This window comes from Phaenicophaeus curvirostris, chromosome 1 (genome assembly GCF_032191515.1).
Source record: "Phaenicophaeus curvirostris isolate KB17595 chromosome 1, BPBGC_Pcur_1.0, whole genome shotgun sequence".
Taxonomy (NCBI): domain Eukaryota; kingdom Metazoa; phylum Chordata; class Aves; order Cuculiformes; family Cuculidae; genus Phaenicophaeus; species Phaenicophaeus curvirostris.
The window spans coordinates 187,345,467-187,359,196 of record NC_091392.1 but is presented as its reverse complement, the minus strand read 5'-3'; the positions used below and the strand labels follow the sequence as shown (position 1 = coordinate 187,359,196).

General features: G+C 41.8%; 2 protein-coding genes across 3 annotated transcripts in view; both read right to left on the bottom strand.

Moving 5' to 3' along the window:
• MTIF3 (mitochondrial translational initiation factor 3) overlaps positions 1-13,730 on the bottom strand; it is a 280,029-nt gene that overhangs the window by 50,726 nt on the left and 215,573 nt on the right. The gene's annotated exons all lie outside the window — the stretch shown is intronic.
• The window catches only part of LNX2 (ligand of numb-protein X 2), a 36,416-nt gene that overhangs the window by 3,937 nt on the left and 18,749 nt on the right, over positions 1-13,730 (bottom strand). For both annotated transcript variants that reach the window (XM_069882722.1, XM_069882730.1), the window contains exons 3-9: positions 13,000-13,238; positions 11,724-11,923; positions 8,150-8,521; positions 6,487-6,633; positions 4,082-4,259; positions 2,168-2,399; positions 325-483 (exon numbers count right to left, since the gene is read on the bottom strand). In XM_069882722.1, the coding sequence (XP_069738823.1) occupies positions 325-483; positions 2,168-2,399; positions 4,082-4,259; positions 6,487-6,633; positions 8,150-8,521; positions 11,724-11,923; positions 13,000-13,238 (1,527 nt within the window). The remainder of the gene's footprint in view (positions 1-324; positions 484-2,167; positions 2,400-4,081; positions 4,260-6,486; positions 6,634-8,149; positions 8,522-11,723; positions 11,924-12,999; positions 13,239-13,730) is intronic.

Sequence of the window (13,730 nt, the reverse complement as noted above, 5' to 3'; positions counted from 1 at the left end):
GCATGGGGACTTAGTTCCTTAATGATCTTTTCAGAGATCTTTTTCATCTACTTTCTTGCCTTTGCATTAAAGCAGCAGCACCGATCTTCAGTACTAGCTTACAGCAATGGCTTCAGAAGGCTATATGAGAGGATAAAGCAGTTTCCCCCACTTTACAGAAGTAAGTTCTAATTTTTCATGTGTTCTCCAGGAATACAAAAATGTTCTGAACTGGCCAGTTCTGCACAAGATGCTACAGCATATTTCATTAAGCAACTAGTTGCAGCAGCACATAACTACAATAAAGTGTTTATTTTTATTATTATTTCTGTTATTTTAGCTTACTTCAATCTTCCATCAAAGTAGGCAGGAGTTCCAAGAACAATCGTTTTAATGAAGAAAGGTTGATTCGTGTGGTTCTCCTCGTAGCCACCAACAATGCTGAAACCCCAGCTCCCTAAATTGCTCCGCCGCAGCACTACGTCATGGCAGCTATGTAGGCAGCTGTGGAATGGAAGCACAGGATAGCAAGAGAAAAAGCTGTGTGTACCACATATAGATACTTTTATAGTAGGCACAACACCTGCTGTCTCCTCATTACCACCGTGCTAAGCATGGAAGAGAAGGGGAGGGATGGTGATTAGAGTTCTGTTCCCAGAGTAATTTTGCAGTATGCAAACTGACTACCAAAAAACCTCACAATCTTGAGACAGAAAAGTGTTTTAAAAGCAATAAGGCAGTGCTAAAATAACTACTTAAACACAGTAAATTCTGTAAACAGACAGAAGTAGAATGGCATTTTATGGATTTCACAGGTGGCAAGAATGTGGGTGGAAAATGGATACCCAATGTGTTTAGTTTGCAAGTCAAACGTGCAGTGCATTTTTCTTCCACCCCCATCCAGTTTAGTTTTTTCTACTTTAAGTAAGGAGCTAAAAATCCATATGTCATCTTCTCTACCTCTGAACTGATGCATCATCAGTAATGAAAATAGAAATGATGAACCATATTATTACACAAATGTAAACAACCCAGATCACGCTTTACTAACTGTACTGGTATGTTATCTCCCCCAGTGAAAATTATTTTTTACCAATGAAGTTGTCAATCACTGTAATTTAAAAAAGAAAAACCAAACACACAACACAGAAATTAACTTTTGGGTAAAAAAAGATGCGCGGTTCTTTACTGATGTACAACACTTGAAATAAGAGCAGCACAACACAGAGTGTAACTTTAGGAGCCACACATGGGCATCTGTAGTAAATAAGCAATAAACCACTGCTGGAGCACAGAACGGAAGTATATTTACCAAAAGTGAGAGATTTTTATAAAGATTAGGTAACTCATTAGTGCTTGAATGATAAAGTTATTAGTTGATAGTAAAACTCAGAAAATTAAATGAAAAAGGCTGAAATCTTTGGAATGTCAACATGCGGTTCTGTTATCTTCAACCGCAATTCTGCTACCAATATGCCTGATTCTTGTGATTTTAGGCTTAAACTACAGACCTGAGCCCAGTAACTCTGTCAGAGGAAGAAGAATTAACCTGCATGCCCTGCCTGCAGTTAATAACACTCTTTGCTGATAGCAAGCAATGCAAAAATGAGCTTGCCTCTATAGCCACAAGAGAGTGAAAAACAGAAGAGTAAAAATGTCACATGGTTAGTCAAGAGGATTGAGCTCGCTGCAAATCTTGGAGAGTTCTTTTGTTTCACAGAGATGGTAGTGGGCTCTTAAAAGAAACACTCGAGGATTTGTAAACACAGGCTTGTACATGTGCAAGAGACCTGTGTCAACAGTTTGTGAGAACAGCAAATCTGATTCGGCCTTGTAAATCTAGGTAGCAGATTCACAAAAAGACAAGTGGGTAAATACTTGGTGTTTTTATTAATAAAGTCTCTGGTTTTAGATATTCTACTGGAAGTTAAGACAGAAAAGACAACTTGTGTTTAGTTAGAAGAATCCCTGTGGGTAGTTACCATGGTTTGTGAAGAGACAAACCAACTCTATCTAATCTTCCAGTTTCCTAAGGAAACATTGCTTCTGGTCACAGATCTCTTCCTGAGCACACTGCCAACTGAATATAGTTGAGATCAGGCAGAAATACATGCAGATGTGCTGCTTTTGTATCTCTCTCAGTCTTAGCTTAACAGGTAACTAATTATCTTACCAATTAATTCCATACCTTGGAAGTCCCAGCCACATGACCCATGATGGTGACCAGCTCGCATCATATTCATTTTCACTGATGGTACTCAATTGTTCTTCATTCGCCTGGGGCTGTTCTTCTACAATCTGGACTTCCAGGGCTTTCAGGGCAACTACCGAAGAGGCGGCACTAGCTTTCAGCATGGCCACCGCCTCGCTGTGACTTAGGTTAGTCAAATCGATGCCGTTGATATTCAGCAGCACATCACCTGTCGAAGGGTGCAAGTGAGAACACAGTCCTACTGACAGCACCTCTCTCAGCAGGGTTTTACTTAATACTTTATTTTTTAGAGCTGTGACAATAAGAACTAACAGCTTGGGAACGTGAATGGCTCTGAAGCCTTATACTTCCAGTCTGAAACATTAATGTATTGAACTATTAAGCTGGATCAGTATCATTTATTTCCACATAACATATCAAATGCTGCAGCTACCATGGTATATCACCTTGAATATTTGAGACAGAAATTATCTAAGTACCTCACCACCTCAGCTGCTGCTGCTACTGCAGATGCCAATGGATAATAATTTCCAGTGGTGGATCTTAGTTCATCATAACTTAAAAAGGGAAGGAAGAACAATGGAAGAAACAACACAGGCATCACAAAGGCACTGAGTCTTGTAGATAAGTGAAGGCTGCAGTGGGTGTTCTAGGTTTTCTGCTTTTTCTATTCTACAAAAAACAGTCCACTAGAAGAAAGAAAGAGCATCTCTACAAAGATAATCTGGAAAAATTTGAAGCTACCAAAAAATTTGCCAAAATTTTTATTTATTTCAGAATATTTTTCAAAAGCCTCAGGATGAAAACAAGAATGTTATTTACTGTTCAAGCAGTGACAGTCTCCTCTTTCATACAATGTCTCACTTACCGACCAAAGCCAGAAAAAAACAAAGCAGAAGTGCAAACATCTTGGTCCCATTCAGAACAAGACTCATTTTTTTAAAGCTTTTTGCTCCAAGTTACAGTTGAGGTGCAGCTTAACTTGAAATCACTTTTATTGCTGCTCTGGCTACTTCAGTGTTACACAATGAAAGAGCAATTGTGATTCTTCCATCAAGTGTGTTTTTCATAGTAGTACAGAAGAAGAAAGCATACCCCTTGGTATGTGGGTGTAAATCTCCCTCTCTCAGAAGCGTATAAAGATGCTCCCACACTGTTTTAAAATTTGCAGTCTGTGAAGCCTCTTTTCCTAAATTTCTTTCCTAAAATGATCCATAATTCAGTGAACTCTGAATCACAGAGATCTCATAGGGAATCTTTGTTTCACATACATCACAGTACGTTTTAATCATCAAATGTTTTGCTATTGATCAGGTGGCACTGCCTTCACCTACACCGAGTCTAACCTCCAAATCCCAGCTCCCTTCTGCAAAGCTGAGGAACGCGGACGGGTGCTGTAGAGGATAAGAAAGCATTCAGGAATCAGGGTCAAGACTGATGTAGCTTTGGAGTAAATTTAGCACAGGTGACCTGTGGCTTGTTGTCAGAGCATCTCTGCTGTTTAGATACTACATTGAGGAGTGGAGATTCCTTGGACAGAGACGGGGCCCAGCCCATCACATTAAATACAAAACCAGGATGTGTGCACTACAGTACAAAGCATTGCACCAGGCACTCAGCTCAGGGGATTACTGTCAGCTTTAAAGAATTTAACCAGACATTTCCTGGTCTTATCTGCTTCCCCTGCTATTGTTCTCTAATCCCTTTCCTAGAAAAGGTGGAAGTGCAATACTAAATACTGTATTTCCCTTATTGAAACATGAAGAAAAGCATCCGTAAGTGCTTCCCTACATCTGTGAAAAAGCTTTTTGACACTACCTGGCTCCAGAGAATGTATTTATCAAACAGCAATCAGAGGTCACCCATGCCACCAGGAAAGCCAAGCCCCACCTCGTTTAATCCTGCCGTCTCTCGCCAAACACCCATGAGGCTGTACACTTGTCACAAAGATGGGCAGTTCGCCACTTTTGCTGCCTCTGCCTCCTGCCACTGTCATTCCTAGAGATTCATGCGGCTCTTTTTTCACAGTAATGTGTTTTTCTTGGCATGTAACACACTGGGAGAGATCCTGTTTGACAAGGATAAATAACATTGGTAAAACAGAAAAAAACCAAACCCTAGAACAAAACACAACTAAAGACACCCAAAAGCTCTACTTTGGCATTTGAACAGAATGGTTTAAAAGGACTAAGTAGTGCAAATCAGCTTTGGCTGGATTTCCCCCAGGTCAGAAAAAACAAACAAACAAACAAACAAAAAGCCACTCGTAGACAATTAAATATAGACAGAAAGTTTATAAAGGCCTGTCTTGAAAATCTCACTCCAGTTTTTCTTAGCATTGTGCGCTGGAATAGGCTAAATCTTATGACTGCAGTACAAAACCACATGGTCAAAAGAGTGGACACAAACCAGAAACAAATGTTCGTGAATATCAGCATTACCACTTCAGTCAGTAGACTATGACCCAGAACTACAAAGGAGCTCCTAAGAAATGAAAACACATGTGTTTTCATGCTAATAAAAAGAGACCATTTAAAGCCCTTACACATCATGTTTTCTTTCTGAGCTGGTATGTAGAATCTCCCAGAGCACAAAGTAACTAAGGCCAATCAATGCTGTAGGCTGGTAATGGGTGCCTTGTGCAGACTCCCTAATGATTACAACAAAGATCCAGACTTGAGCAAGAAGAGAACCTGTATTTCATTTCTAACACCTGAATTATAAAGTTTATCCCCTATCTAGTTTTGCCACATCAAAAGGGTCTAAACCTGAATCAAAGTACATTTTATTTGCTGAAGTTCTTCCTCTACAGGATATTTAGTGATACATTCAAACTATTGTACGTATACCTATAGCGGCACCTTATATCAGCAGAATATTTGCAAGAAATCCAAAACAACAGAAGTAATAACCTGGAAGATTCCTCCAACTAGAAATATTTGTTTATTCCCCCGCCTTCTCCAGGAAAATGGTAACAGTGCTTTCTTCACATTCCGATGCCACATGCTCCTTCTGACTCACTTTAATCCTCGCCTATACATGCTAATCACATATGTATATATATAGATATGCATATACATATGCGTGTATATATACATATATATATACACACACATCATAGCTTATAAAGACAACTCCTTTTATAGACTTCAGGCTTTGTAACTAACTGGCTGGTGCCATGCCATATAAACATTTTTAACCCACAAGATTTTTAAACCAACTGTAGGTTAATGAGATAGAGACAAAGATAAATGGCATGAAACACTGGAAATGTCCACTTGTGGTTACATGGGATTTCCCACTTTGAAAGAGCCCACAGGTGGTATTGATACATGAGTGAAATCAGCTCAGCCAACAGATCAGCTTTGGAACTGCAATAGGAACACAACCCATGCTGGGAGATATAGACGACTATACAGCTAAACAGACCTCAGGCTCTGATACAGATGAGCTTTAATCATCATGTCTAGCTTTGTGGCCAGTACTAGTAGCCACTAACTGTATCGAGGAGCCTCACTTTTGACCCTTAGGAGGAAAACAAGCTTCCTAGAGCCTCACAGGTTCTTTTCTGAAATTAGTCACACTTAAAAGACAATACTATCAACACATATAAATAGTCCCAACAGAAGTATAGTGTTAAACCGTGGTGCCAACAGAGTGCACAGGAGGAAAGGTGGCTAGGTTGACACTTATTTCACAAAATCAACTTCTCGACAATTTTTCTGACTACAAGAACATCTCAAGCACAGGCTACATTTCTGCAGGTCTTCCAGGTAACCTCACAGTAACTTAATGAAAGACTCTTCATTCTGCCTTTCTATCTGTGTTTGACTCTGCAGAACTCAGCAGTCTCGCAGCCAGCACTGTTGGCTCATGAAGAAGACACATGCTCTTCATATGCTGGATGGTGTGCATCACATCTCCTGACCTTGCCAGTTGCAGCCAGCACAGTGGTAACAAAACAATCACTCTCTTGAATGACAGCTCTTCTCCCATGCACGAGTAGCACGAGTCACTGTCTTGGACAAGGTCTAACAAATACAGCTGTATGAGCTCAGATAGATTGCTTCTTTCACTGCAGTCAGCAAATCCAAAAAATTACTGAAAAGCTGTTGTATATCTTTTGTTCCCACTCCAGACATGATGCAGGACTTATGTACTTGGAAGGCAATTAAAAAAAAATAGTAGGTAAAGAAAAATATAAACCCCCTTCTTCCAATCTTGCCATGCTGTGTACTTAAGACTCGCACAAGACTAAAACTGTCTTTATACCTCTTAGAAAGAGAAACACCAACCTTATGTGAGTTTGGCCTGCTGTGAAACAGCTGCTGGGACTGGTGTTGGTGTGTGTTGCTGTTGTGAGTCCCGGTGTCTCGGATAATACTGACCGTCTGTGATTTCAGGGGTCTAGAGATGATCAGATTCACTCTCTCCCCACTAGCCTATCAAAAATATAAAGCAAAGAAATGAAGTTGATGGAATATTGATTATTAGCAGAGAAGGAGTAAAACATGAAATGAAATATGAAACAAGATGACAGCAGAACTTGTTTTCCAGATCCTGGGGGTGCCACAAACTGCTTGGACTGCACAGTCCCTCACTTGTTTCTTGCTGCAGTTCCCTCCAGAACAGAGGGGTTATTAATACTCCTGATTCTCTCCTGGTGTTACATCTGTATCTGCTGGAAATCCTTTGCAAAAAGGATGTTTCTTACTTCGTGACAGTCAGCTTCAAACAAAAAAAAATCACCCAATTCCATTTGCAGACTCTTCAAACCTCTACAACACACAGCAATAAAAGAAAGAAGTGCCCATGTGATGGCTCCAGGTTCTGCAAATTTTTGTCAAAAGCTCTGAACACCTCTGGTATTTCCCAAGAGACTACCTGGAAAGATGGTACATATGGGCAGACCATCAGACTCTGGAGTTTGGGGAATATTAGGAGACTCTGATACCAGATGTTAAATGAAACATCAACTCTTTCCATTGCTGCAAAAATACAGCTCATTAGGTAAAAATTACTGTGTGTAAATTCTGACTTCACTGTATCCAAAACTTGAGAAACTGAAATTATAATTCCCAGCATCATTGTTATTTTCCTTTAACTGGCATGGAAGCTCTTAAAATGATACCTGAAACAAACGTTTACTACTCATTTGTATCACAGCTCTCTGTGCAGTGTTAGGTTAAGCAGAGACGACTGGATTAGACTGCAAGAACCTACTACTGTTCTATTCCAACTTTCCTAATAACACAGCAATTTTCACTAACATCCAGTCCGCAGGAAACAAGCAACGTGCTGCAGCTGTTTCCTTACAAACTGGGAGAAAGGCCTGGAGGTCCTGTGGGAACAGGAAAGGTCATATGTCAGATTGCATCAAGCTTTGGGTAATATTTATGGCCAGAACAGAGTCAGTCATCTGGCATAAACACTCAGAAAATGAGTTTTACTGCACGGGACACATGGAAGAATACTTTCTCTCCAGCTGCTGCCTGTTGCCTCTACACCACCTAACACATTGCTTTACTGTTTTAACCCCAATTCCATTCCCAGATGAACTTCAATACAAATCAATACAAAATAAAGTCCACTTTCACAGACCTTACTGAGAGATTAAAACTACAGCAAACACATAACTATAGTAATAATCCTCATCTTCTTTCCTGCTCAGCAGTAGTTTACATGGTACTCTCCTTGCTCACACAAGCGGTCTTCTAACCTTCAGGCTCTATGACAGGGAAGACTGATGTGCTTTTTGCTTCTGAGGAGGTCAAGTTCATCTGCTGGGTGCCAAAGACCCTGTTTTGCAGTACTATTCCCAAGACATAAATCACAGTAAAGTGTATCACTGCAGGCTTCTAGGCATTACACAAGGTGTTTGGTCTGGGACAGGCTCTTCCCCAGCTTTGACCAAGAAGTAAAGCTGCGCTAAGGACTCAGGAAGGGAATGAAAATTACCTGTATAACCTGAGCAGCAAGCTCGGGTGTTCCATGCTTCAAGTCATGTCCATTGATTGCAAGTACACGGTCGTTGCTGCAGAGCCTGCCGTCTTGAGCGGCCAACCCTCCTTCCAAAAGGTCAAGAATAAAAACTCCTGGCTCATCTGTTCTGCGCACAAGTTTAATGCCAAGCTGCTCGCTAGAGTCACGCTTATGCAGCGTCACCTGAAAACTGTCTTCCCGTGAGGAGCTGGTGGTGTCCGCATGGTTGTGTGTGCGGCTGCCGAACCGCCTCTCTCTCAGCACAGTGAGGTGCAGCACTGAGCAAGGCTGGGAAAGCACAGCCCGGGCATGGTTGTGAGACACGTTGCTTATGTCAAAGCTATTGACCTGCAATACAACAACAATAAAAATATATCAGAATGATATTTTCACGTCTCATTTTTCCTGGTTACGGAAATAAAATCCTTTCCAAACTAAATACAGAGCTCACTGCAAAGCCAACCTTGGAGCAATCTATGTATCTGACCCTACCAGGCTTTCTCTCTCATCCTTCCATCCATTCCTTCAAACCCACTTCAGCTGCTCAATCTACAAACCTATTTATGGACTCATAAAAGCATTTGGGTTGGAAAAGACCCTTAAGATCATCAAGTCCAATTATAAACCTGACACTGCCAAGCCATCACTAACCCATGTCCCTAAGGACCATATCTGCATGTCTTTTAAATACCTCCAGGGAAGATGACTCAACCACTTCCCTGGGAAGCCTGTTCCAGTGCCTGACAATCCTTTTGGTGACGATATTTCTCTTAATATCCAGTCTAAACCCTCCCCTGCTGCAGGTGACAACATCTCTTAGACAGTGAACATCCGCTGTCATCACAGTCTGGGGGTTTTGTTCTCCTGGTCCTACACTTGTCTTCCTTAGATCTTTACACTGTTTGTTCTCCAGGACAAGAATTCTGCCCGTGCTTCCAGTGCCAAGGTCAGCATCACTTAAAACTACAAAATAACAGCTATAAGAATACATCCAAATTTCTGAGGAAAGCTTATGTTTCACAACATGCAGTACTTCTGTGAAAAATTTAAAAAACCCTTGAAATCCAGAGTAACGAAATTGGATCATTAAGATGGAAGAACAGGCAAAGCAGTAGCCATACCCACTGGTACCATATGCCCGCAAAAAAGCTGCCGCTCCAGCAGTGAAGGGAGAGGTAGCTCTCCCCTGGCTACCTCCATCCTCCAGTCTGATTCCCAGCCCAAAGCTGCTGCTTCCAGCAGTGCTGCAAGCTCAGACACCAAACCATGTCCATGTTCTGGACTGTTACAGCCCCAAGACAGGCTGTAACCTTGGGCAGAGGGAAAAGAGGCAGAGCTAGGAGAAGTAACATTTAGAGCTGCCACCAGCAAAACCCACAAGGCCTCATCTGTCACAGCCCTTAAATTAAATCTAGTTTTATTTTTAGCTGTCGCTAGCAAAAGTAAATACATAAAATATGGAGGCACTCAAAGGGCACAGAAAAATATACGCAGTAGAATGTAATTCTTTCTACAAGGCAGTTCAGAATATCAGAATAAAACAGCCTTAGCATTTCTTGGGGAAAGAGATTCTCATTAGGACATATTTTACATGAATTACAGTCACAGTGCAGCACAAAAAAGGGACACCTTGTAGAGAAATTTGAAAATGTTAGGCATCTATCTACACCTTGCAGACAACATGCACTTTTATGTAACCATTACTAAATGCTGTTCCCTCAGATGTTGAAAGGGTAATACTTCTTGTCTGACCGGGCAAGAAAATGCTGAGTTTCACCTCACAGTCTTTTATGGCTTCTTTTTAGTCCTCTACTGCTCATAAAAGCCTTTGAAGGCATTTTCAGAACTATCTGCCTGAAGCATGCATGCTGAGCTGCATCTAACTCTGCACTTAATCGCAGCTGGCTGAGACCAAGTCTAGTCATTTTAATAAAGCAGCTCAGCACCTGCACAGGTAAATTCAAGGCAATATATGCTACCTTCTAACAAGTTTGGCTTTTACCTCCTCTGTCTCTCCATTGGTGTGACAGGAAGACTCTGATGGACAGTCCCCTAGCATCTGACAGCCCCAGTGCATTGATAGGGAAGGCTCATTCCAGCTTACAAATCTCATTTATCACCAATTTATTGCCACTTATGGCTTTAGAAACTATATTTGACACCTGCCAGAATTTCCAAAGCTTCACTGGAGATCATAGAATCATAGAATCACCAGGTTGGAAGAGACCCACCGGATCATCGAGTCCAACCATTCCTATCAAACACTAAACCATGCCCCTTAGCACCTCGTCCACCTGTGCCTTAAACACCTCCAGGGAAGGTGAATCAACCACCTCCCTGGGCAGCCTGGTCCAGTGCCCAATGACCCTTTCTGTGAAAAATTTTCTCCTGATGTCCAGCCTAAATCTCCCCTGGCGGAGCTTGAGGCCATTCCCTCTTGTCCTGTCCCCTGTCACTTGGGAGAAGAGGCCAGCACCCTCCTCTCCACAACCTCCTTTCAGGTATTTATAGCGAGCAATGAGGTCTCCCCTCAGCCTCCTCTTCTCCAGGCTAAACAACCCCAGCTCTCTCAGCCGTTCCTCATAAGGCCTGTTCTCCAGTCCTTTCACCATCTTTGTCGCTCTTCTCTGGACTCACTCCAGAGCCTCAACATCCTTCTTGTGGTAAGGGGCCCAGAACTGAACACAGGATTCGAGGAGCGGTCTCACCAGTGCCAAGTACAGAGGGAGAATAACCTCCCTGGACCTGCTGGTCACGCCATTTCTGATCCAAGCCAAGATGCCATTGGCCTTCTTGGTCACCTGGGCACACTGCTGGCTCATGTTCAGTCGCTGTCAACCAACACCCCCAGGTCCCTCTCCTCCAGGCAGCTTTCTAGACAGACTTCTCCTAGTCTGTAGCACTGCATAGGGTTGTTGTGCCCCAAGTGCAGGACCCGGCATTTGGCCTTGTTAAACCTCATGCCATTTGACTCTGCCCAGTGGTCCAGCCTGTTCAGATCCCTTTGCAGAGCCTCCCTACCCTCCAGCAGATCAACACTTCCACCCAGCTTAGCGTCGTCCGCAAACTTGCTAAGGGTGCACACTATTACCTATTGGAAGGTAATAGTGTGGTCAGATTAAAATAACAGCTTAGATGAAGTCAACCTCACAATCCACAAATTGCTTGGACAAATTATGTCAACTTGTTAGCCAGAAGTAACCTTGGGTTTCTTCGGAAAGCATGCACAAAATTGAAATAAAGAACAAGTCCTGTAACATTTAAAAACAGACAAATAAACTTATATTTTAAACACTGATAAGAAAGAGATGCTTAAGGAGGAAGAATAAATTTAGGGACCAGTTTGACAAATAACACAAAACATCATAGCCAGAAGTGCTAGACCAACAGGTTCTGCTCTGAATTTTAATTTGCCTTCCAACTGATAATCGCAAAGTTAACATTTACACAACATAGTCCAACAAGGAAAATATCCCATCTCATTTAACAAGTAGTTCTGCAAGGAATGAATGGAACGCAAGCAGACAGAATACGTAAATAGGTTCCATACTTGAAGTATTTGGTCTCCAGCAAGAAGTCTTCCATCTCTGGCAATGATGCCATCTCGATAAACCTCTTGAATGACAATGTTGATCAAAGGCGTTTCATTGCCACCCACTATGCTAATTCCTAATTCGATATAAGGATTGGACCGATGAATTTCAATAGTAGTGATCTCTCCTTCAGGTAAGGTAGGCGGTTGTTGATTTGCTGCCAATTATTTCATAAGAAGAAAGATTATTAGTATCCTTTATAACTCATTGACTTTCAATAAAGCAAATCACCAAAGAACAGTGTAAACAGGCCACACAACAACAGTTTAACAATAAAGTAAACAAATGCAATTGGATTATTTCCACTACTCGTTGGAACACCCAGCTTGTTAGAAAGAGCTCTCTAATAACTTAGGAGCATCCATGCTTCCTGAAATGGGTTTATTTGTATTGGAAAAGGACATTCTATTATTTTTTCTAATAAATTTCATAGACTTCATCTCCAATTTGATCACTTGTGTATTCATGTTTGATGACGATACCAACAATGTGTTTTAGGCCTTGCCCACAGTGCATGACTTGGTCATGACTTTTAGACAGCTGATCTCACAACTGCACTAGGAGCTGTTTCTGTTATTTGAGTTATTGAGTCAGGAGAAGGAGCCCATTTCCGAAGTGCACACAGAGACAACTAAAGAGCAAAAAGGGAAATGCTAAAGGATGGCAAATACACAGGAGAAGGAAGGGGACAGGACCACCTTCCTCTGCAGCAGCTCAGCATTTCCTCTCTAAAATCCCAGATGCTAGAGGTATTACTGCTCATTTGATGCAGATGGATGCAGGAGCTACTCAGCTGCCTTTTTGCTTGAGTAGGACAGCACTCCGTGTGTGGGAAGGCTGCTGATCCAGGCAGGGGGAAGGGAGAAAAGCGGAAAAGAAATCTCATCTTAGAAAACAACTTTTATAATTTTGAAGAAAATATGCTCCTTCCAAATCACTGTGAGGCCAGCGCTACACTTGAATTAAAACAAACCACTGCACCATGACATTATACAGGGTGATACAGCACCGTGATATCTGGCACACACTCCAAGATATTTCCTTCCTAACTGTGGCCTCATCCCAGTTACTTATTTGCACATAACTGAAACCCACTAATATTTTTCCAGGAATCAAAGAAGAAAAGAGCAGAAAAAGAAGATGTGTATTCGTGGTTGGCAAGAGACAAGCTCTGATACCACAAATGTTTCCACATCTGATAAAAGAGACTTCAGAAGATAAGTGATGACATACTGTCTGCTACTGTGTTCTCCTCAAAAGGCGGATTGTCGATGCTGGGCTCATCTGTCCATGTGGGAAGGGCGGGCGAGGTGAAGCTCTGCTCAGCTGGCACTATTCCCTGATCTGCGTCTGGAGATAAACTGCTAGGCTGCTCCATCCCACCAGGACCACTCTCGCCTTCTGCTTCTGCTTGCAGTTTGCTCGTTTTCCTTCTCTCCAGAGCAATCCTTCTATTAGAAGCCCCAGGACACCTGTGAAGACAATATATATATATATATCATGCTTCAAGCCTGCACCAGCGTCTGTAGCACAAAATGCCCGAGTAGTCCATCAAATTAAATCGGTCTTCAAAGCCACAGTTTTGAACTAATCATAAAAATATAATAAACGCTTTGGATTTTAAGGCCAAAATATGTTTTAGTAGACAGAACCTCAGAGCAATACCGCCTTCTTCTCAAAACTTCTACTACACAGTTTTTTGGCCATGAATTAAACATGCTGTAACACTTTCTGAACGTGGACTTACTCTGCTATGTACATTCCAGCTTCTGAAAGCCAACCTTGCTGAAAAGATTAAACAGGAGTCGCATAAAATTCCACAGAAGAGAAGCCCCATTCAAAGACACATTTGGAGACACACTGAAGCAATCTCTTTTCACCCTTGTAAGCCAAAAGAAGGAAGCATTGAATATTCCTGGGGTCACCTGGGGGAGGATGATCTTCCACTTCTCTCTCAAATGAGA